The sequence below is a fragment of the Marmota monax genome, unplaced genomic scaffold (assembly GCF_021218885.2).
Source record: "Marmota monax isolate L192 unplaced genomic scaffold, Marmota_monax_Labrador192_F-V1.1 WCK01_AAM20220418_F8-fsc00127, whole genome shotgun sequence".
Classification (NCBI taxonomy): domain Eukaryota; kingdom Metazoa; phylum Chordata; class Mammalia; order Rodentia; family Sciuridae; genus Marmota; species Marmota monax.
The window spans coordinates 3,664,345-3,687,764 of record NW_026692894.1 but is presented as its reverse complement, the minus strand read 5'-3'; the positions used below and the strand labels follow the sequence as shown (position 1 = coordinate 3,687,764).

Below are 23,420 nucleotides of genomic sequence, written 5' to 3'. Positions count from 1 at the left end.
TACCTCCATCAAACATAAATATCCGTTTCTCTCTAATGACTCACCGGCTGTCCCGGTCCCACAGGAGTATCCGTATGTGATTGATGATGGACGGTTGGCCTAGCTTAATCTCAATGCCTGAACGGCAGTCATCATCAATTGGGTGCCTAGAAAATCCGTGATCCAAATCATAATTTTGAGTATCGCCATCTAATAAGGCAGACTTCAGCTCCCCTTTTACAACTTGGGCTCCATACTTCATAGTTGCAATGTTTTCTTCTGGAACTTCAATTAAAAATAGAAAAAGCAAGGTTAAAGGTTACTTATTAAATAATTCTATATTTTGGGGGGGAAAGACAAAATTCTAGGTTTTAAATGATTCTCTTATCTGCATTTAATTTTAAAATGGCATAGACAAGTCTATGAGGGTAGAAGATACGGAAGATCTGTAAGGATTAAGACAATATCCAAAGTTCTAATGAAATGTCACTATCACACCCACGATGTGCCTGGAACTAAATCTTTTTAAGAAAAAGTTAATAATATTAGAAAAGGCATGTACTGGGATAAACCAATCAGCTCTGCTGAATTCATTCTGTTAGTAGCTTTAATTTAAGATTTACAGGACAAAGATAGCACGTAGAATGACCTGTACTGCCATCTGGACTAAGAGCAACATACAAAAGCAAAGCAAACAGGTCAGACATCTGATAAGAGGAGAGAAAGAAGGGTTCCAATGTAGCATAGCTGAGAGACACACATGGACATGTTGGATCACTTCATCTAGCTAAAAACCAAGACTACGTCTAGAAGAAAATATATTTCACCTCACTTGAGAATTTTTTAAATGAAAATTCAGAGTCTGTCATCAAAATCAGTATTATGATTATTATTAATCCCTCTCTCCCTTCTCCAATATCAGATTTATTAAACATCTATTGTGCCTGGGACTTCAAAGTTTACTATGCAAATAATGTTCCACAGCTGTGGAACCTGTCTCCCAGATACTAACATTCTAAAACTGACACTCTCATAAAAAGAAAAGAGGCTGCACATTAAGAGGCTGAGGAGGCACAGTTTAGACATGGCTCCACCTTTAACCACGTATGTCACTTCAGGGAAGATACCCTTTCAAACTTCACTTTCTTAAGAGGATAATACTACCCTGTCTGTTTAAGGATTGAATGAGGTGATGCTTGTAAAGCAGATAGTATGCTCTCAAAAACTGTCATTACTATTATTAAACATATATATAAAAACACACAATAAGCCAACTATACAAGTTTATAGACTGTAAGTAAACACCAAATCCTCATGGCACGCATATGTCTTGGCTGTGTGATTTGAAGAAAGGTAAAGTGTGAGCTATAATCAAAGTGTTAGGGGAAAGATGGTAAGTAATTCACCACTGCACATTTCTTGGAAAATTGGTTTTTCAAAACATTTAGAATGGGGACCAGTAAAAAGAGTGGCTCCAGAAGAGGACAATAAATACAGCTGAAAAGTGGAGGGTGGAGAAGATCTAAGCAACTAGCCAGAGACTGAGGAGACTCAGCAACCACAACTGCAGTCACTCTCAGCTGCTTGCCATCAGAAGCTGAGTGGCACAGACTGATGACTTTCTAAGGTCTGTTAGCTTACAATAATCATGCACGTTCTTCCTGTTCATTTAACAAACCTCGTGTAATGCGTATACTAGGTGCTACACACTGTTCTAAGCACTTGACAAATACCAAATCCTTAGAAACAGTACTTCTAACACATCCATTTTGCAGATGAGAAATGGAGGCAGAGAAAAGTTAGATGCACTTGCTTGCCCAAGGTCATACAACCAGCAAGTAGCAAAGCTGAGGTCAGAATCCAGGCAGTGTGTCTGCAGGGCCCCACATTTAACACAGTGCTGTGCTGCCTCCCTGTGAGGTTTCTGATGGCATGGCCACACCTTTTCTCTTTCTAACCCCCACTTCCCTCCAAGGTTGCTTAAGACCCAGAGGAAAGAAACAATCTGATACAGATTTTTAAAAAAATAAAAATGGGAATTGGGATTTTTTTAAATATTTTTTTGTAGTTGTAGATGAAGTGCTGAGAATCAAACCCAGTGCCTCACACATGCTATGCAAGTGCTCTACCACTGAGCCATGATCCCAGCCCAAGAAGTGGAATTTTAAAATGAAAAAAAAAAAATCTAGATTTGAGATTCAGGCCCTATTATTCACTGTCCTTCAGTGAGGCTTCTTAGTCTCTCTAAATCTGTTTTCTTGGTTGAACCAGGATTACTTTACCACTGAGCTACATCCCCATCCTTTTTAATTTTTGAGATAGGGTCTCACTAAGTTGCTAAGGCTGGTCTTGGCTTCCACCATCACTGAGATTCTAGGTATTTGTCAACATACCCAGATAAATGTGTTTTCTTATCTAAAAATAATAAATAATGCTTTTTCTAACCCATCTCCTAGGGTCTCTGTAAAAACAAAATTATACTACAAGCAACATATGCTAAAGTACTGTGTAAGTACATAGGCTTCATTTCAGTCAAGAAGTTTATAAGGGGCTGGGGTTGTGGCTCAGTGGTAGAGCACCTACCTAGTATGTGTGAGGCACTGGGTTCAATCCTTAGCACCAAGTAAAAATAAATAAAGGTATTGTGTCCACCTACAACTAAAAAAAGTTTTAAAAAAAAGAAAAAAGAAAAAGATATTTATGAGAACTCATTTGATGCCAGGTACTGTAAAAGCAGCAATGGGAGTGACTTGGTGAATCAGACCAAGATGGGTCCTTCTGACCCCTCCAATCTAGAGATGAAGTACTTTATAAGCAAGCAAACAAGGCTTCAAATTTGTGCTTTTCAATATCATTAACCACTTGGTTAAAAAAAATTATATATATATCATTAACCACTTTGTCCCTCCTTGCTGGGAATAAAATGTGGAGGCACAAAATCTGTGGTTGCCGACCACTGGAACCATCTCCTCTAGTTCTGACACCACCAGGAGATAAATTTAAGCCAAAGAGGGGAACATCAAGCTTTCAGATTTAGAGACTGATGCCACCTTTGATTTTCTCTTAACATAAGGTTCTTCAGCAGTAAAATTTATCAAGCTAGGAATAATATACTAGGCACAAGAGTTTCAAATGACTGTAACTCAAAGTCTAAATAGAAATGAAATGTCTTTCACAAGTACAGTTCTTTTTTTGAAGTTCATTTCAAAAGTACTTGAGAACTTTTCTAGCCATTCTTGATAGATTCATTCTCTGACAGTATCTTTTGCTTCAAAATGGAGAACACTTATACAAGTGGAAATTCTCTCATGGTAACTAGACTGAGTATCTTTCTGGAAAAAATATAACTCCCAGTATTTTATGAAAAATCTACAGTTAAATAATGAATTCAGTAGGAAAAGTGATTATGAAAAAAATTCAAATCATAAAAAATCCAAACCATGAATTTTCTTAGTAACCTCTATTGGTAGAGAAAAGAGTTCTCAAAAAATACAAGCTGGTAGGGAACAAATAAGATAGTAGAGAGAAGTCATGATTTTCTTTATACTTGTAATTTTAATGAATTTTATAAATATTTAAAAAATTATTGAAACCCTATACTAGTAGAAACAAATCAATTGTTAGAAAGGAAAAATGGGGCAGGACCTGTCCCTAGCTACATAGTGCCAAAATCTGAGTGGTACTGGAGTAGTATCCTGTGTGTTTAATATCTTTTTGTTCTTCATCATCTTTTATTGGACTCTCTATTACATGTAGCTTCAAAATAGATTATATGGATCCAGACTTAGTTCTCTACTCACTGGAATCTCCTTACCCAATTCTGTCACCTAAATCATCTTCTACTCCCCATCCTGATTTCCCTAAAGAATGTGTAAATCCTCCTCCCTATGAAACTCCCCATAACAAACACAGCATTACAAATGACTTTCTTAACAACTCCTGTCTTACCTTAGTTTTCTCCATTATCCCCACTCTCTACAGGCCTCCTTTCCACATTCACCAATACTAGTACTCGAACACACCACAAAATGGAAATTTAAAAGACCCCCAGCAGGAGAATCTAAGGAAGGTTACTGGCCTCAGCAGGCAGAAGTCCAGCACTTTTATTTTAGCTTAGGCACTGACTTTACTTGGTAACTTTGGATAGTTACCTAGAAAGATTCTAGAACTAAATGTGAACTTCATTCTGTTTATTTAAACAACAAAAAAACAACAAGACCTGAGCTGCCTACTATGTGCCTGCTGTCCTGGACTCAGCCCTCTGGAGCTCACCATCTCATGAGACAAGAGCACAACTATGCACACTAAATACCTCTGCAGAGACAGGCTCATTAGAGATAATTCACGAATCCCTAGTTGACAGGATTTCCGCATCACAACAAACTACAGCTGGGAAGATACAAGAGCAACAAAAGTCCAAGAGCTTTAAAAGCATGAAAGGTTCAATATGCACTATCTTTCTGTGATGATGAAGCAAATTCTAATTTAGAAATCAGGAAAGGATTCATTTATTTATTTTAAAAGTCTATATTCAGGGATTATGCTAGGTGCTGGAAAAATGCAAAAAAAAAAAAAGACATAATTAAGTCCTTAGGAATTTCAGTCCAATAGGAGCCTAGGCAAGTAAACAACTAGAATATCACAGTAGCAAAGCTCCCCATCTGATGACTAGAACTATGGAAACAGGCACAGGGTGAACAGACAAATTTAAACACACACACACCAATAAATTGACTTTTGCCCAATACAAAAATCTTGAGAATAGAATTTGTGATGAAGCTCCCTGTTATAAACAGGCAGAAACAAGAAATTACTGTTCTCTTTCCCAAAGTGTAAAGCCTGATATATACAAAACAAAGTAGCTCAGCCTTAATAGAAAAAGCACTAACTTTCAAGACACAAATCTCTCCATAGCCAAGATAAAACCAAATGTTGAGATGTTACAAGTATTTCAAATAGCCTAAGGAAAAAAAATAATTTCATTAAAAAGTTAATTTCTCTCTCCCAGCTGTATAGATAAATGCTCATCATTATATATGCATAAAACTAGTCTAAACTACTTTCCAGAAAGACCAGTCATCACTGGTAAGTTAAAAATATCCCCTGGATCTTCTTTTTTTAAGGAGGAAAAAATATCTCTTTAATTTTATAAAAGCTTCAGGACATGCAGCTTTAAGAATTAAACCTTGTACTAATCAAATATAATGAATTCAGAGAAAATGCATTAGAGTCCATGCTCCTGTCCCCAAGGTAGGACCTCCTTCCATTTCATGAAAAGTCCCTAAAGACACAAAACATAGGGCCAGGGAGGAGCAAACCAAACAAATAAATTCTGTCAATAATTCCAAAATTCCAAATAATTCTATCTTTTCAAATCATCAGAAACAATTCTGAAACTTTAGAACTTTTCTCCTAATTGAAGAAATTTGATAAAAAATAATGCTAGGGGGTCTGGGGTTATGGCTCAGCAGTTGAGCACTCACCTAGCACGTGCGAGGCCCTGGGTTTGATCCTTAGCACCACATAAAAAATAAATAAAGGTATTGTGTCCAACTACAACTAAAAACTAAATAGTTTAAAAAGTAATAATAATGCTAGGGCTGGGTTGTGGCTCTGAGGTAGAACACTCACCTACCATGCATGAGGCACTGGATTCGATCCATAGCACCACATAAAAATAAATATTTTATCTACCTATAACTAAAAAATAAATTTAAATAATAATAACAACATCAACAACGATGATGTGGATTTTGGGTAACGACTTAGAAAATAATTAACATCTTTATGCTATGCCTCCTTAGTATTTATATTATTGATTTTACTATTCAAACACTTGAAAAGTCAGGAAAAAAAACAGCTTGCTATTTAATCATTATTCAAGTTTAGAAGCTAGATAAAAGATTACCAAACATTTACATTATCTGTTCCTGGAGCTCCCCTCTCTGAATTACTCCAACATGAAGAATTGAACATTGATGAACAATAATCATAGTAAGTGCATCATTCTATAACCGAGTGCCTCTCCTGGCTGATTATGCCTTTCACAGGTAATCTCATGGGTTTATTACAACCCAGATCTTATACATATTTGTACCAGCTGAGCAAATCCAAGCTACCAGTAACTATGTGAAATGTCCAAAGTACCGCCTCATTCCTGCAGCCATGTCCTAAGCCTGTCCCCTTAACAAATCCATTTCCAAGGTCCTATCAGCAGCTCAGATCAAATCTAGAACAAGAAGGGATGGCAGGGAGTTTCCACAAGAAAGAAGACAACAACAAGGATTTACAAAGTCTAAAATTAACTACTACCCCACCCTCCATCCACCCACACTTCATCCAAGGCTGATCCTCAGCCAGCACCTCTTCCTGGACCCTCCCAACCTGTTTTCTGCCACTACCACAGTATTTCTCTACTACCTTTTACCCCACATATCAGATAGCTGACACATCCTATCTGCTGTCTGTTCAAACATTCATGGCCTAATTCCCTGTGTAGCCAGGCTTCCGTGCAGACTACTTACCAACTCACAACTTTACAGCCAAAGCCTCCTCTCAATTCTTACTGGCCTTGACCTCCTAGCATCACGAGATGCCATAAACCACGCCCTTCATATAAAAGCTCTCCCCTCAGTCTCTATGGCAGTCCTCTGTCTCAGTGGTCTCTCCACCTCTCCAACCCTTCCTTCTCTACCTTATGGCCCCTAGCCATAGGTCTTCATCATGTCTCAGACTTTGATTTTTATTTCTTTCTCTATATTCTAGTCCAGGTTTCAATTCTTTTTATCATCAGCTTTGACTGCTTCCTAAACAACAGTAATGTGTTTCCACTTCCTATCAGATATTTCTTTTTAATTCAGTTACCAAGAGTCTGCTATATGCTATTCAGTGTGTTAAATGGTAATGACACAAAGATCAATGAGATCTACAAAGATCATCTCTGCCTTCAAGGATCAAGACAAGTAAACAAATATGTTTAAAATAATGTGATCAATGGGACAACTCCCACACAGATGTCGAGATGAGGAAGAACATATCAATACTACAACAATGGCTTTCTATATTGAGCTTTCTATACACACATTATTTTTGCACATTATTTGTACACTTTATTTCAATTAATTCTTGTAACAATAGTAGAAGATACAAAAGTAAAACTCTTCTATTACCAGATCATATAACTGGTAAATGACTTATTCAGGATTAGAAATAAAGTTTGTCTGGCCTCAAAAAAATCAATACCTTTTGTCTATGCCTAGTGAAAAGAAATCTAGATCTGATGAGTCAGGAGATGAATCCAGGCTAAGGATACCTGTTTAAGATCAATCAGTATTTCAAGCATGTCTAACACCATGGTCAAGGAAGAGATCACTCAGAGAAATGACTAACATTAGACAGAATTTACAGCTTAAATGTCCCAGAAACCCTCAAATGCAATAAATCAAAAACCAAGCTCAGCCTATATTTCATTAACTCTAAGGAATGTCTTTCAAATTTCAACAATTCTGAAATTAGGATATCATAGAGTGCCATAATTTAATTGGCAGTATTCTTTTCTTTCTTGGTGGTACATAAAATAATAATGCCTCAGAATTTCTGGCTTCTTCAATTTGAAAAAATATGTTAACTTTATCCTAAATTTGGTACCCAACTTTAAATCCCTTGAATCACTAAAATCTGATTTTTTCCATAATATCCCTCTTATACATCCATTATCTTCCATTTTTCTGACACCACCTGGTATAACACTGTTATCAATTGTGTACAGATTAAGATTAGGAAGACCTCACTGGTCTTCCTAAATTCAGTTACTCCCTATTCCAAATCATCAAGGATAGCACCACAGATCAATCTGCCCAGACCTCAACTGTGCACCTGCTGCTGTCCCTCTGCACTCCCCATGCATAACAAGGACATTCCAAGCAGTTTCAAAGACTTCCATGATTTGGCTTGAAATGACCTATACATAATTTATTATTAATCAACATAAGCCTTCTATTCTTTTTTATTATTTTTTAGTTATAGATAGATAATACTTTTATTTTATTTACTTATTTTTATGTGGTGCTGAGGATAGAACCCAGAGCCTCACATATGCTAGGCAAGTGTTCTACCACCCACTGAGCCACAACTCTAGCCCCATAAGCCTTCTATTCTAATCAGGCTCTTCTAGATGTGGCCCCTCAAATGCTCTAACCTCTATCTAATTAGCCTCACTGGTATTCCCACCTGAAATTCACCCAAAACTGATGCCATTCAAATCAAACTTGAGCTTCATAAGCTCCATGAAATCTCCCTCATTCTAAGCCACTCTCTGAAATGGCATAGCATGTACCCTCTTGGACACTGTATTTAAGTTTCCCTGCAAGTTATATCTTATATCACAATGAAATTAAAAGGATCAAAGGTAGAGACTGTTTTTTTACACTTATGCAGCATAATTTAGTGGTTACTTACACAGACTCTGAAGTCAAACTACATAGGTTTGATTCTTGGCTCCTTGTTTTTCTGTGTGACCTTGGGCAAGTTACTAATGTCTCTGTGCTTCCTCATTTGTAAAATTAGTTAAACATAAGAACTACCTCACAAAGAGCTATGAAATCTAAATGGTCAGGTTGGAAGGACCTGTTCTCACTGCACAGTAAGCATTTGATAAGTGTTAATTACTATTATTTTCACTAATAAAAAAATTTACCACATAAGTATTGAAAATGCCGTATCAATGTTAAATATCAGGGCTGTTATTTAGAATCTCCATGACTGTAATACCAAAATATATACACAGCATGTACTAAGTACTTCTCTGATGGTGGAAGTGAAGAAAAGTCTTAGGATGCAAAGCAGCTTTTCAGAAAAATGATTTCTAATATTCTGGGGAATAGATGAAATTTGTCCAGGAATAACTAGAAATATTCATGTGGGGGTCTAATAAATCTCAGGAAGAATTCATAGATAATAACAGGAAAGATATTCCATAGGAACTAGAGATGTTTAGCCCTACATATACCATTTATACCTGCACTATGGTTTTGTAGTGAGTAGCTACAAATGGCAAAAGATGCAAATAAAACTTCTGGTGAATTTAGGATAACCAGGTACTTACTGAGCATGCCTCTATAATTGAGGTCCATATCCCGGCTCTCCGACCGTACTTTAATAGCATCCAGAATGGCGTCCGGAGACAACAGTCCTGAAGGCCTCACAACATTGAGAAGTTCAGTGAGGCTCATCAAAGGTAAACGTACAGCCTGCATGATTTCCACATGATTCTCCTTTGAGTTGTGCTTACACCAGTTTAACAAGGCTAAGAAAATATCTTTTTCAGGAGCCGCAAATGAATCTCTTAACACAATGTTTAAAAGTGCTGTCTGAAAATGATAAAAAAGGAAAAATCCAGTTATGATAGAGACCAACCATGTGTACAATCAATCAGCCTAGGCTTTACAGAACTGCAGATATCACTTATATTTAGATAATTCCTTCTGACCTTCATCTTTCCTTATGCCACTTGCTTATTATGGCTGCCTTAATAATAAGAAAGGATGGTAGCACCTTTCCTTCCTGCCCAGGTACCTTGTACTACTAGATGGTCTCTCCAATACATCTGTACCTGTCTTTTTTAAAATAGCAGGAAAAAAAGTGACCAAGTGAAGAGCTCTCAAAACATAACAAGTTCTTTAGGAGAACATACACTTGTAAATCAATAAGATACATCTGGCATTTGAAAATTAAAATCTTTTAATCTTAGTATCACTGCACTACCATATTTTTGATTCTTGGATCTCCAAACTAATCTCTACCAACACTGGTGTAACCCTCAAACATCCCTGCCTTTAAAATTAAGTAAGATTATAAAAATCATAGTTTACACTCAAACCAAGATATGCAGCTTTTTGAAGGTTTTTTGTTTTTTTTTTTTTTCATTAGAGATATTTAAGTCCTAGGAGAGACAACCATTACCGAGGGTTCAGAGAAAGACTTGAGCAAAATAGTTTTACTCTACCTATGATAGTGAATTTTAAGCCAGCCAAAAAAAAAAAGCAGTGTTTTAAATACATCAATTTTCCCTCTTGCTAAAAAAATGATTAAGGGCTATGGTCATGGCTCAACTGTGGAGTGCTTGCCCAGCACATGTGAGGCCCTGGGTTCGATCCTCAGCATCACATAAAAATAAATAAAATAAAAGTATTGTGTCCAACTACAACTAAAATATAGACATATATATATATATATATATATATTTTTTTTTTTTTTTTTAAAGAATGATTAGTTGCACTCTCCATCAGAGAAATACAAAACCAAGAAGTAGTATGCAGTACCACAAAGGACCCTATTTGGCTGTCATCATCCTGAAAACAATCACCCAACAGCACAGTCTCTTTTGCACATAAAACTTGCCAGAAGACTCTTAAAAGAAAACAGAATCAATTATCTTCTCTTCTTCTCTGATCTACAGTCCCAGCAAGCAGAGGCAAGTGGCTAGACAGATATCATTGGTATCAAAAAGGTTCTATATTTTTTGTTTTTAGTTCATTATTGTATTGCCACTGTACCCATATAAATAAAACGATGCATGCCTACAAACTACTTGCAAACAACAACACACCTTGGAAAGGGAGAGGAAACCTTCACTTGAGAGCACCTCCTGAGCATTTCTGTCCATGAACATGCAGCACATACAAGTTAACTTGGGAAGTGAGTAGAGACTGGCGACATCAAAAGTCATACAGACATTCTGAATGTTAAGTATGGTGCAGAGATACTCAGAGGTAGAATCCTCCAGCTCTGGAAATCCATATTTATGAGCCAGGCTCAAAAAGTCCAGCAGCACCTCCTCCTTCTCATCTGTCAGTGTCGCCCGCCCAGTGTAGATGTATTTGAGTAGCATTGTGAATGCTTCTGCAGTGGTGTCTTGAAGAGGGATTTCTGCTTCAGGCTGAGACTCCCGCATTCCACCATACAGCAACGCTCTACACATCAGAGAAGAAACACAGGAAGAAAGCCTCAGTAAGATTTGCTACAAAATATGTGAAATAATAGTTATCAGTGTTATACAAACATACATTTGTTTAATGGCACAAAGATCCAGGTGAAAAAATGAAAAGTAATATTTTAAATGATTTGTTAAAGCAAGAAGAAGAAGAATTTAAAAACCATTTGAATTAATTTCATAAACAACTGAACTAATGAGTTATCCTGAGAGCTTAAGATTAAATAGGAAATTGGAAGTCATCCTTTAAGAAGAACAATGAAATCAATATAAAGATGCTAAAAATCAATAGGCAGTTTAAAAACTAAATCTCTATACGAAAAGATGTAACCAGATCAAATTAAAAACAACAATCAGATGTGATTCTCTCCTGTCAGACTGGTAGAAATTAGAAAGCTGGTTAATATCCAGAGCTTCGAAAGCAATAAGAAGGTTCTTTCCTGCACTGCTTTGAGAGTATATAAAAATGGGCCTCCATTTTCAGAAAGTAATTTAGTAATTGAAATCTGAAATGTGTATACCATTCAAGTCAGTAATCTCTCTCTCAAGACTCAACTATAGAGAAATAACACAGTAAAGGTAAATACAAAAGAATATATACTGAAACACTGGGGAAACCTCAATAGGAACATGGTTGAATATGGCTGAAAAATGATGACATAACATTCTATGCAGCCATTACAAAGACCAATGGAGACTGATAAGTACTGTCTTGGAAAGATCTATCTTGGTTCTCTCCCAAGATATAGCGGACAAGTAAGGAAGGTTCCATGCTTACTGTGAAAAGTTACTCTTGTATAGTTAGGTTGTCCTTACCTGGGAATTGATAGGCTTTTGTGACAGCGGTTAGGCCTCTCCTGACTGCTGATAGTTTGGTTTATTTTGCACAAGAATAGTTTTCAATGAGAATCTACCCAAGAAAGTCTTGGTAACAGCTCTGAGTTTAGCCAATGAGTCATCAAATATTACAAAGGTTCGATATTCAGAGAGACATTAAGAAAAAGTGAGGGAAGTACAGTGCATTCACTCAATATGACCTCCCAATTTCTAAAAAGTATTTGAGTTTAAGAATATACTGATAACCCCAAAGATACCCACAGTTAGTTCCAATTATTTTTGAATACTGTAAACTGCAAGGTATACATATTCAAAAATATTAAACATAAAGCTGAAAAATTCTGACTTAATGAAGAGTAGACCTTTTTCACTCCCCCCACTGGGGATTGAACCCAGAGACACTTAACCACTGAGCCACACCCCCAGACCTTTTTTTTATATTTTATTTAGAGACAGGGTCTCCCTAAGTTGCTCAGGTCCTTGCAAAATTGCTGAGGCTGGCTTTAAACTTGAGATCCTTCTGCCTCAGCCTCCCTAGCTGCTGGGATTATAGGTGTGTGCCATGATGCCCGGCAGGAGGAGACTCTTAAAAAACACTTTAATAGGGACTGGGGCTATAGCTCAGTGGTAGAGCGCTGGCCTAGCATGCATGAGGCACTGGTTTCGATCCTCAGCATCATATAAAAATAAACAAATATAGTAAAGGCATTCTGTCCATCTACAACTACAAAAAAATTTTTAAAAAAACACTTTAATAGTAGTAAGTGGACCAAAAGTAAGAAAACTTAAAGATACACAAAAGGAAAAATGTGCAGAGGTCAGAGGCTGGTAACAAATAATGACCTGGTCAAGGTCAGATGAGTTGGCTAAGGTATCAAGGAAACTGAAAAGGAGAATGTTAACAGGAATCTGTAACAAAACTCCTCCCATCTTTTCTAAGCTCCTGATTTCATCTATAGTAGTATTTTATTTGAACAAGATGGAAGTGTTGAAAATGTTCATAAGGGACTCTAGCAGTTCTAGCTAGAACACATATTTCCAAGAGACACACTTTATTACAACATGTGTGAATCTGGGTGTTGCTGTTTTGCCATCTTAGTTTGTCTTATGCAAAACAGTTAACCCTCAGCAGTTGGGAGAGGCCTAAGCACCTTCACAATCGCTGTCACAAGAGTCTGTCAATTCCCAGTAAAGGACAAGTTAACTGTATAAAAGGGAACTTTTCACAGTAAATATGGAACCTTCCTTACTCACCTCCTGTACCTCAGGAAAGAGTCAAGACAGATCTTATAAAAGCTAATGTGCCATTTTCGCTAGAAGGCAACTAAAATTTTAGAGGCATGGGCCTCTCTCCATTTTTAGATCAGCTTCTTAGGAAAAATCTATAATTCTATGGACCATTTGTTATTTGTAAATAAATAAGGTCCATTATCAGAGATACATTATCACTCAGTCAATACTTCAGAGACAATTCCCTTATAACTAATATAAGTAAAATGAAGGGTAATTAAGAGATCAGTATAATCTGAAAATAAAGGATCTAATAATAAACAATAGCTGTATTTATGTGGGATTTTTACATTAATTAAGTATATATTTTGTTTAGTCTTAGTTCTAATATAACTATGAAACTTAGTCTCCATCCCTATTTGTTTCTTTTAACTGAGTTTAAAAGTTTACTCATCTTACAGATCTCTCAAGTTACCTACAGGTCCTAGGCCTCAGCAGCCAGAATCCAAGAGGCATACATGTTCATTAGCAGGTTGGAAGCTGAGTATTACCTAAATTACAAGAAGTCTATCTGCCAATCAGTGATGTGAAAGGCATACAATCCAAAATTAAAGGAATTCTGTTAAAAAAAAAAAGTTCATTTACTCTTTTGAATATAAAATTGCAGAAATACAGACTACAATGAAATCATCTATATCCTTTTGTATTTTGCATGAATATTATTCAGGTTCACTAAATTATTTTATAATTCTATTAATTTGAAAATCAAATAAAAATTATATAAACACCTAACTCCTGCTGTGTGCAGGTCCCAGTAGAAAAGCTAAGGCCACTAGCATTGTTCTTATACACTATTGGTCACAAATGTTAAAGCAAAAATGCATGTACATATTTGAATACAATAAATGTCATCCCATGTAGTGGGGGAAAAAGACTCAGTCTAAGAAATATTCTTCAGATCTTAAAAAATAGTCAATGGGTACTGTCTGGCCTGGGAAGCCTTCAAACTCCTTAACTCTAAGATGGTTCCTAAAGGAAAAGGTGATTCTAAAAACTAATAATTTTAAAAAGTCTACCAAGATGAAATTCTTAGAGAGGCTGAATTAAAAGTTTGCTACAATTTGCTAGTTTGCTTAGGTGCATATTTTTCAGAGTAGAAAATACCAGTGTTTTCTACACACAACTTAAATTTTCAAAAAAAACATTACACACTTACCGAAAATATTGGCATCTGGCTGCTAAAATTACCCTGTGGGCAGGAAAACGTTTCTTTTCCACGACAAATGTGACATCACCATATTCTTCCCCAATCAACAAGGCACCGATGTGCTCAGACAAAATGTGCACATGATCAATTTCCCCCACTGCAGTAAAGGGGCGAAGAGGGTGGCTGTTACTCATCTTGTAGAACAGACGGTAGTCACTGATCTAGCACACAAAGAAGGGGTAAGAGTTAGCATGGAAGACAGTGCACTCAGAAAGCCACCTGATAACACAACTAAGCAAAAGTTCAAAGTGCTCAAAAAATTAACATGAGAGAGCACTCATCAATGGTTGCTTTATTAACTGATTTATTCTGAGAAATACTCAACCTACTTTCAGGCCTTGTCACAGTGGAAAAGCAAAATGCCAGGATCTTCAAACATTCAGGCAATTAAAACCATCACATTCTAGAAAACTGAGCCAAGTACAGGTCCCACATTCCTTATTGTACCCGCAGGAAAAAGAAAAAAAAAATCAACATTATTTTACATACATTTATTTGTATGGTTTAGCATAACTATACACAGATACACCCAGGCATAGATCTAGGCCTCAATTAACAAACAGAATAAATAAAATTATCAGATTTCACAGAAGATACTTTGGTGTAAAACCATCTTAAATACTCTCCAAAAAGTAATCTTCTGGAATCACAAAAATAACTTGACATTAATGAAAGTCTACAGTAGCATCCAAGCCCCTCCCAAAAAAGGAGAACTCCAGAATTTTTCTCAAGACTATAATTTCCGGGCTGGGGTTGTGGCTCAGTGGTAGAGCTCTTGCTTTGCAGATGTGAGGCCCTGGGTTCAATCCCCAGCACCACATAAAAGTAAATAAATAAAATAAAGGTATTGTGTCCATCTACAACTAAAAAAAATAAAAAATAAAGACTAATTTCCATCTCAATCTTGTAGCTCTGATGATTAGGTTACTAGTGTTTACCAGAACCTCACTACATTTTATTTCACTTATAGGCACTTCCTTGCTTTTATACGCAATGTCTTTCTACAAAGTAACTGAAAATCAAAGGTTATAGGTTGATGAATAGTTTTACATGTTAGAAAGGGGATTTATGATTTTAGAAAGCTAAAAATACTTATGTTTTAAGCCCCTAATGTATTTGCAGGTACTTCTCTTCCATTATTATATGGAGACTTTACTAGCATTCAGTGCCCCCGGTGGAGAGAAATCTGGTTGCCCAGAGGTGACTCAGCTACTCCTCTGTTGCACCAGACACTAGGGGAATTGAGCCGGATACGTTTTCCCCAGTGGCCATCTATACCTTCATGAACTCTCTACTTGGACCAGAATCAAGGCTTTAAAACTTCCATATCCAGATCCATTATTTGCAAGGTAAAAACAGCCTTTCTGTCCTACAACTACAATGAAGAGCTTCACAGACCAAGTTCTTGAAGCTACCTACTATCACAAGCCTGCCCCCAACAAAGGAATCAACAGCAAGGACTGTGATGCAGGAGAACAGGGAAGGACCAGCTAGCAAAGAGACATCCACTCAGGTAAGTGAGAGAGCTCCTGGTCTCCTTATAATAGGTAGGAGCGTCAGAGGACTAGCAGCATCCTCCTGTTATTGCCAGGACAAATCCCTCTCCTTCCAGTGCAGCCTCAAAACTGAAATGTCTCTAAGTCACTTGTGTATGAAGGACCAAATTCAGCTTCAAAGACTCTGTTTAGGAGCATAGCAGGTAATGTGTGCTACCGTAGTCTAATGTGTAAGACAACGGCCCAATAAGAAGGAGGGCAAACTTTCTGCAAAGGATCAGATAGAAAGTATTTTAGGTTTTGTTCACTGTAGCCTTTGTCACAACCATACGACTCTGCCACGGGAGCCTAAATGCAGCCATAGACAACAAATAGCCTCACAGAACAAGGCTGTTTCAGTAAAACTATTTATTAGAAAAAAAAGAACTGGAGAGCTGGGGTCATAGCTCAGTGATAAAGTGCTCGCCCCACTTGTGGAAGGCACTGGGTTCGATCATCAGCACCACATAAAAATAAAATAAAGGTATTGTGTCCACCTACAACTAAAATTAAAAAAAAAAAAAAAAAAACAACTTGAGCTGGGCACTGCGGCACACACGTAATCCCAGTGGTTTAGGAGGCTAAGGCAGGAGGATCGAGAGTTCAAAGCCAGCCTCAGCAACTTGTGAGGCCCTAAGCAACTCAGTGAGACCCTGTCTCTAAATAAAATACAAAAAAGGGCTGAGGATGTGGCTCAGTGGTTGAGTGCCCCTGGGTTCAATCCCCAATACCAAAAAAAAAAAAAAAAAAAAAAAGACCTGGATTTGGTCAACAGGCCATTTTGCCAATCCCTCCCTCCCTAATGTGTGATCAAGAACTGACTATGCTCTAGACAAAGGCTCAGATGAGGTTTTTTTCATTTTTTCTGCTGGGTTACCCAACTGATGTTCAAAATAACATGTTCATTTCTTATGTTAGCTAGGAAATTCTGAAAGCTACTAGAAACTCACTCCAGAATCTTATTCTTGTTACCAGGACTGCTCACATTACTATCCATTATTCCGATGAAGGTACAAACACGGTCTGGGTGAAAGGATGCAATGCATAGTCCTAGTGAACACACTCTGGTATGAATCTCTTAACATTTTGTCTAGGTCATGGCCAAGACTCAAATTATTGACAGAATAACTCTTGCCAAACAATGATTGATTTTTGGTTAACTAGCTCAAAAGGGAAATTTACAATTCTTCAACTGATATATCATAAACATTAATAGTACATATGTAAATATCTTAATAGGTTTCTCCAGCTCTTTACTTCTCAATACATATAATTTCATTTGCTAAATTTACATTTTAATTATGTTTTTTCAAGTGGAGACATAAAGAGAATATTGCTGGGTATGGAAAATAGCCACTTAGTGTGGAATAAACAGAATTTTTATTAGCAAATAGAAATAATTTTAATTAGACCAGTGATTCTCAGTGAGTTGCCACACATAGCAACTATATGGGGAACTTAAAAAGAGGGGAGGGGAAATGCTCGAGTCCCATCCCTGAGAGATTCTTATTGAATGAGTCTGGAATGGAGCCCAGGCATTGGAATCATCACTCTGAAGTGATTCTAATGAGCAGGCTGGAGAAGAGCCACTGATTTAAATAGTTGTTGTAGGTACACACTATGGTTTGGATGTTGTTTTTCCCCAGGGGCCCATGTGTTGGAGGGTTGGTCCTGAGGATGATGGTGGTGGGAGTGATATGTAACCTTTAAGAGGTGGGGCCTAGTGGGAAGTCCTTGGGTCACTGAGGGCATTGCCCTGGGACAGGACTAAAGTAGTTCTGAAGAGACCAATAGACAGTTCTCTCTAGAGGACTGCTATAAAAAGAACAAGCCTGGAATCACCTAGCAGCTCTCTGGCTTCCCTGTTTCAAGATGTGATTTCTTTTGTCAACATGCATTCTCAACAACGTTGGCATGAGGTCCTCAGCCAAAGCCAGTTCTATACCCTTGAACCTCTAAAACTGTGAGCTAAACAAACCTCTCTCCTTTATAGTGAGCCTGCTTCAGATACTTAATTATAGTAATGCAAAGGTGGCTATTATAGTTTACATCCCTTAGACCACAAGTTCACAAAATATCCACCGAGAAATTCATTTAGGATATAATTCTATTATGAATATTATTTACAAAGGTAAATGATGTATTGTATTATTTACAAAGGGGTAAATGATGCTAACAAAGTTATCAATTCGTGGCTTAAATGGAAAAAGTTGGGCTAGCTTATTTACAACCTGGTAGTTGGGGTCTACCTGCTTTTACACATGAACTTTCTTAAATGCATATTTTTTGAAACCACACATGAATAAAGTTAATTTTTAAGCCACAAATTGTTTTGATAAGCATTCGAATTGGAAAAAATATTTTTTCAACTTTTTAAAATTTTTTTATGTTTATTTAATTTTACTCTTATGTGGTGCTAAGGATTAAACCTAGTGCCTCACGTGTGTGAGGCAAGCACTCTACCACTGAGCTACAGCCCCAGCCCCTGGAAAAATATTTTTAAAGTCTAAAAAGTGAAACTGTATTGACTTACTTCTTCAGTTTTATAAGTTATTCTGCCATTACTTATACATGTGACCTTTGACAAACATTTTAACTTCTATGAGACTATTTTCACACCTGTAATGGCATAGATTTAGAAGATAGTTTTTTAAGTTACATTTTATAACTCTGCCACATTGCCTTTTAATTTGTTTTAGCTTGGATATAAAATCAGGATAATTAAGCTATAAAACCAGAATATAACATGAGAATCAAAATTTACGTGGAGGAATGGAAATTTCGAAAAGTTCATACAAATACATTATTATTGGGATAGATAGTCCCCAAAATGGCTACTTTCAATTCTCTTCCCTTCCCTATACAAACATACCATCTGCCTACTGAGAAGTGGATTCCATTTCCATTCTCCCTGAATCTTGGATGGTCCTGGGATCACAGAAGTGAGGTTCCAGGACTGTGCCTTGAAAAGTTGGGCAGCTTCTGCTTTTGCCCATTGAGAATCCTGAGTTACCTTGATCATGTGGAGAAGTCAGATGGAAAATGAGAGGCCTTGATACTGCCCAAGGAAGAACGAAAGAACCCTGGGTGAAATGAAAACCAAGTCCCCAGACATATGATCCCAGTCAAGTCATTACAACCTGCTCACTGTCATCAGAGCCCCTCTAGTCAAGGGCATAGATACGTGAGGATGTTCTACCTTCAGCAGACATCATGTGGTACAGACACACACCAACCCAGCTGGGCCCTATTCAAATTCCTGATCCACAAAACTGTATTAAATATAAAATCATTATCCACTTAAACCATTAATTTTAGAAAGCTTTAAATTACGTAGCAATAGTTAAAGAATTATTATGTGAAAAGTATTTCATTTACTTTATGAATACTGCAATTGTAGAAATTTCAAAATTGGTACACAAGAAGCTTAAGAGTCAGCTTTATCACCTATATAGAGGGAAGAAAACAAAACAAAACTCCAAGGTACATCATCAAAGAATAATTTGTAACTGAAATTAGTTTTTTGTGTTCATTCATTTTAAATATTTATTGAGAGAAGAAACCTGAGAGACCATTAAGAAAGACACATGCTTTACAGAGAGGTAGATAATGCCATTGGGACTGGCTCTGAACTTCCACTATGATGTATGGTTTTTTTTTTTATTATTATGCAATGTGAAATATTGAGATTTCTTCTCAAACATGCAGGCATCTTATCACCTATACTAGATGCATAAATCTTTATCTGGAGGAAGAAATGGCAAATTAGAGAAATCCACACTATTATAGCAGATCTCCAAGACTGAATTAAAACAACAGTTTGCAGCGGCATATTGAGGTAGGAAGGCTGTAGAAAAAACAGCTGTAGGCATCTCAGAGAGCTAGCAACCAAGCAAAAACCAAACTGGATGCCAGAATAGGAAGAAAATTAATAAAAGGAATGCAAAGTGGCAGGCAAGGAGCATGGTGGCTCAATGGGAGAAGGAAAGAGATAAAGAAAGCCACATTATACTGCTAAAGGGAATAATTCAGTAAGAAAATATAACAATAGTAAATAACTATGCCCCAAATGTCAGAGCACCTAACCACATAAAACAAACACTACTCAACATAAAGGCTCAGACAAACCCCAGTACAATAATACTGGGTGATTTTAACAGTTCTCTCACTAATAGATAAGTCATCCAGACATAAAACAAGTAAAGACACTTCATACTAAAAAAATCACTTTCATCTCAGCTGCTTGTGGAATTTTCTCCAAAACAGACCATGAAGTAAGTCAGCAAATACATGAAGTCTTGGAAAATATTTTTAATTATACATGTTTATATTTGTATTAAAAATATACAATTGTGGGGGGATCCAACATGGCGGCGAGAGGGGAGGCAGCGCTTTCAGTACCTCCTCAACAAAGGGGTCAGAGAGACGCATGGATACGCTTAGATATGACCTGCTGAGAAACTCCTAGCAAAATTCCACTAAAGAGAGACCGGCCGGGAATTGGAAGGATTTTTGGAGGTGACAGTCTGCGCTAGACGAGTGAATCTCCGCCACGCAGCGCAGAGGTCCAGACCCGCCAGCCGCTGCCCGCGCGACTCGGCGACTGTCGGCTGCCTGCACGCCGCCCCTGCGTCAGGGCGGATAGCCTCCCCGCCACGCAGCGCAGAGGTCCAGACCCGCCAGCCGCTGCCCGCGCGACTCGGCGACTGTCGGCTGCCTGCACGCCGCCCCTGCGTCAGGGCGGATAGCCTCCGAGGCGCAGCGCAGCAGGAGTGGTGCAGGGACTCTAGGAAGAGGTCTCTCGCCAAGCCTTCATGAAATAGCAAACCGGGAGCTGAAACCAACCAGAGACAGACCAGTCCCACCCCTCCCTTCGGACACTCTGGCAAGGAGCCTGGGGCCTGCCATAGCAGAGTGGTGACATCACCAGAGTTCCGCCGACAGAATTCCTTCCCAGCGGAATCCACATTAGCAGGTGTGTGACTCCCACCCCCTCCAGATACAAGCAGCCAGGAAACCACCGGGGGCGTGTCTGTAGGGAAGCAGAGGGGACTCCAGATCCCCACCTCCCCTTAACTCCAGCGGCGACACCCAAGATCTTAGCCGCCAGTTTCTGGGGGCGTGCCCACCAAAGGGGTCCTGAAAAATTTAACTGTTGGTTCCCAGATCACCCCACCACAGCACTGGGGCTTAATTGAATGACAGAGAGGGTGTTCATCGTTCGGGATATAGGACACGCGGTGGGGCTGCAAGTGTAATCAGATCCTTGGGGAACCGCCTCTGGTGAACAGGACCTGGCTGGCTGGCTGGGAGGAGGAACAGGGGGAGGGGCCGGATAAGTGAAAGGGCTCTGGACTAACAGGATTGAGAGACTCCCAGGAGCCACCGTACAGGGATTTCTGTCAGCACATAGAGGGCAGAAGCTCAGCTCAGAGGGCACAGCTCCGCCTATTGGAAGAGAAGAAAATGGGATTCAGCCATAGAGCAGGGGATGCCAGCATGGCAGAGATCTGATGTCATCGGAGAGCGGCCGAGGAGAAAACTTCATCGGTGCCAGCGGCGACGGAAACAGTTGGTCCCCTGGTAGGGAGGGTGAGTCACAGATACCCGAGTCTCTCTCGCTTTGTCGTTGAGCCAGAGGCGAGGAGAGGGGCCGCCGCCCACTCCCGCAAGGTAGGAAGACCTGCGACCAACCTGCAGATCAGGCCCAGCGGTCTGCAGGCGTGGTAAGAGGGGCAGGGCAGAGCCACCGCCCGCGCTGGCAAGGTAAGCAGACCTGCGACAGACCTGTGGATCAGGCCCAGCGGCCTGCCAGCGTGGTACACACTCCACCCCAACTGGAGTAGGGGCAGAGCAGAGCCTTAGCCCGCGCCCAGATCAGGCCCAGCGGCTCGCCTGTGTGGTGGTCAAGTGACCCCAATTGGAGTGGGGGCGGAGCGGAACTGACACCCTTGCCCACAAGGTGGGCAGACCTGCGACCAACCTGCAGATCAGGCCTAGCGGTCCCCGGGCGTGGTAGGAGGGGCAGGGCAGAGCCTTCGCCCCCACCTGCAAGGTAGGCAGACCTGCGACAGAACAGCGGATCAGGCCCAGGGGTCCGCGGGCGTGGTAGACACCTCACACCAATTGGAGGAGGGGCAGAGCAGAGCCCCTGCCCGCACCTGCAAGGGAGAATTTTCAACTATACAAGAGCAACATAAATATATAGGGGGGGAAAAATTTCAAAAACACAACAGTTTCACCAAGAAGAAAGAAACGCAAGCAGTATGAAAAGACAAGGAAAGAAAGGATTACAAGCAATGCAGGTCAGCTCAACTTTAGAAGAGGTAACAGCTGCAGCAGATGGAATGTCAGATAAAGAATTCAGGATATATATGCTTCAGATGATCTGGAGTATCAAGGAAGAAATTAGACAGCAAAATCAGACAATGAAAGATCACTTCGACAAGGAATTACACAAACAAATCCAGGAAGCAAAGGATCAACTATACAGGGAGATAGAGGTTATAAAAAAACAAACAGAAATCCTAGAAATGCAGGAAGCAATAAACCAACTTAAAAACTCAATTGAGAGTACTACCAGCAGAGTAGAACACTTAGAAGATAGAACATCAGACAATGAAGACAAAGTATTTCAACTTGAAAAGAACATAGACAGCTCAGCAAGACTGTTAAGAAACCATGAGCAGAACATCCAAGAAATATGGGATAACATTAAGAGACCAAACTTAAGAGTCATTGGGATACAGGAAGGTATAGAACTCCATACCAAAGGAATGAGCAATTTATTTAATGAAATAATACGAGAAAACTTCCCAGACTTGAAGAATGAGACAGAATCCCAAATTCTAGAAGCCTACAGGACGCCGAATGTGCAAAATTATAAGAGATCCACACCTAGACACATTATAATGAAGATGCCCAACATACAGAATAAGGAGAGAATTTTAAAAGCTACAAGAAAAAGGAAGCAGATTACATTTAGGGGCAAGCCAATCAGGATAACAGCTGATCTTTCAACACAGACTCTGAAAGCTAGAAGATCCTGGAATAACATATTTCAAACACTGAAAGAAAATGGGTTCCAACCAAGAATTGTGTATCCAGCGAAATTAAGCTTCAGGATGGAAGATGAAATTAAAACCTTCCACGACAAACAAAAGTTAAAAGAATATGCAGCTAGAAAACCATCTCTTCAAAACATCCTCAGCAAAACATTACAGGAAGAGGAAATGGAAAATAACAATGAAAACCAACAGTGGGAGGTAGGACAGTAAAGGGGGGGGAATAATCAAAGAGGAAAACAAACCATGTTTAGTAACATAAATAAACAAATATGGCTGGAACAACAACCCATATCTCAATAATAACCCTAAATGTTAATGGCTTAAACTCACCAATTAAGAGACACAGGCTAGTAGAATGGATCTCAAAACAAGACCCAACAATATGCTGCCTACAGGAGACGCATTTGATAGGAAAAGACATACATAGGCTGAAGGTGAAAGGTTGGGAAAAATCATATCACTCATATGGACTTCGGAAAAAAGCAGGAGTGTCCATACTCATATCAAATAAAATA

The 23,420-nt window shown here is 38.7% G+C and overlaps 1 protein-coding gene across 5 annotated transcripts in view; it reads right to left on the bottom strand.

Moving 5' to 3' along the window:
- The window catches only part of Btbd9 (BTB domain containing 9), a 410,025-nt gene that overhangs the window by 345,451 nt on the left and 41,154 nt on the right, over nt 1-23,420 (bottom strand). For 3 of the 5 annotated variants that reach the window (XM_058581418.1, XM_046450749.2, XM_046450748.2), the window contains 4 exons: nt 14,253-14,464; nt 10,586-10,949; nt 9,083-9,347; nt 45-264 (listed from right to left, as the gene is read on the bottom strand). In XM_058581418.1, coding sequence (XP_058437401.1) covers nt 45-264; nt 9,083-9,347; nt 10,586-10,949; nt 14,253-14,464 — 1,061 coding nt within the window. Of the gene's footprint in view, nt 1-44; nt 265-9,082; nt 9,348-10,585; nt 10,950-13,587; nt 13,640-14,252; nt 14,465-14,632; nt 14,741-23,420 lie in introns of those variants that run through there. The other 2 variants (XM_046450750.2, XM_046450751.2) reach the window with 2 other exon arrangements.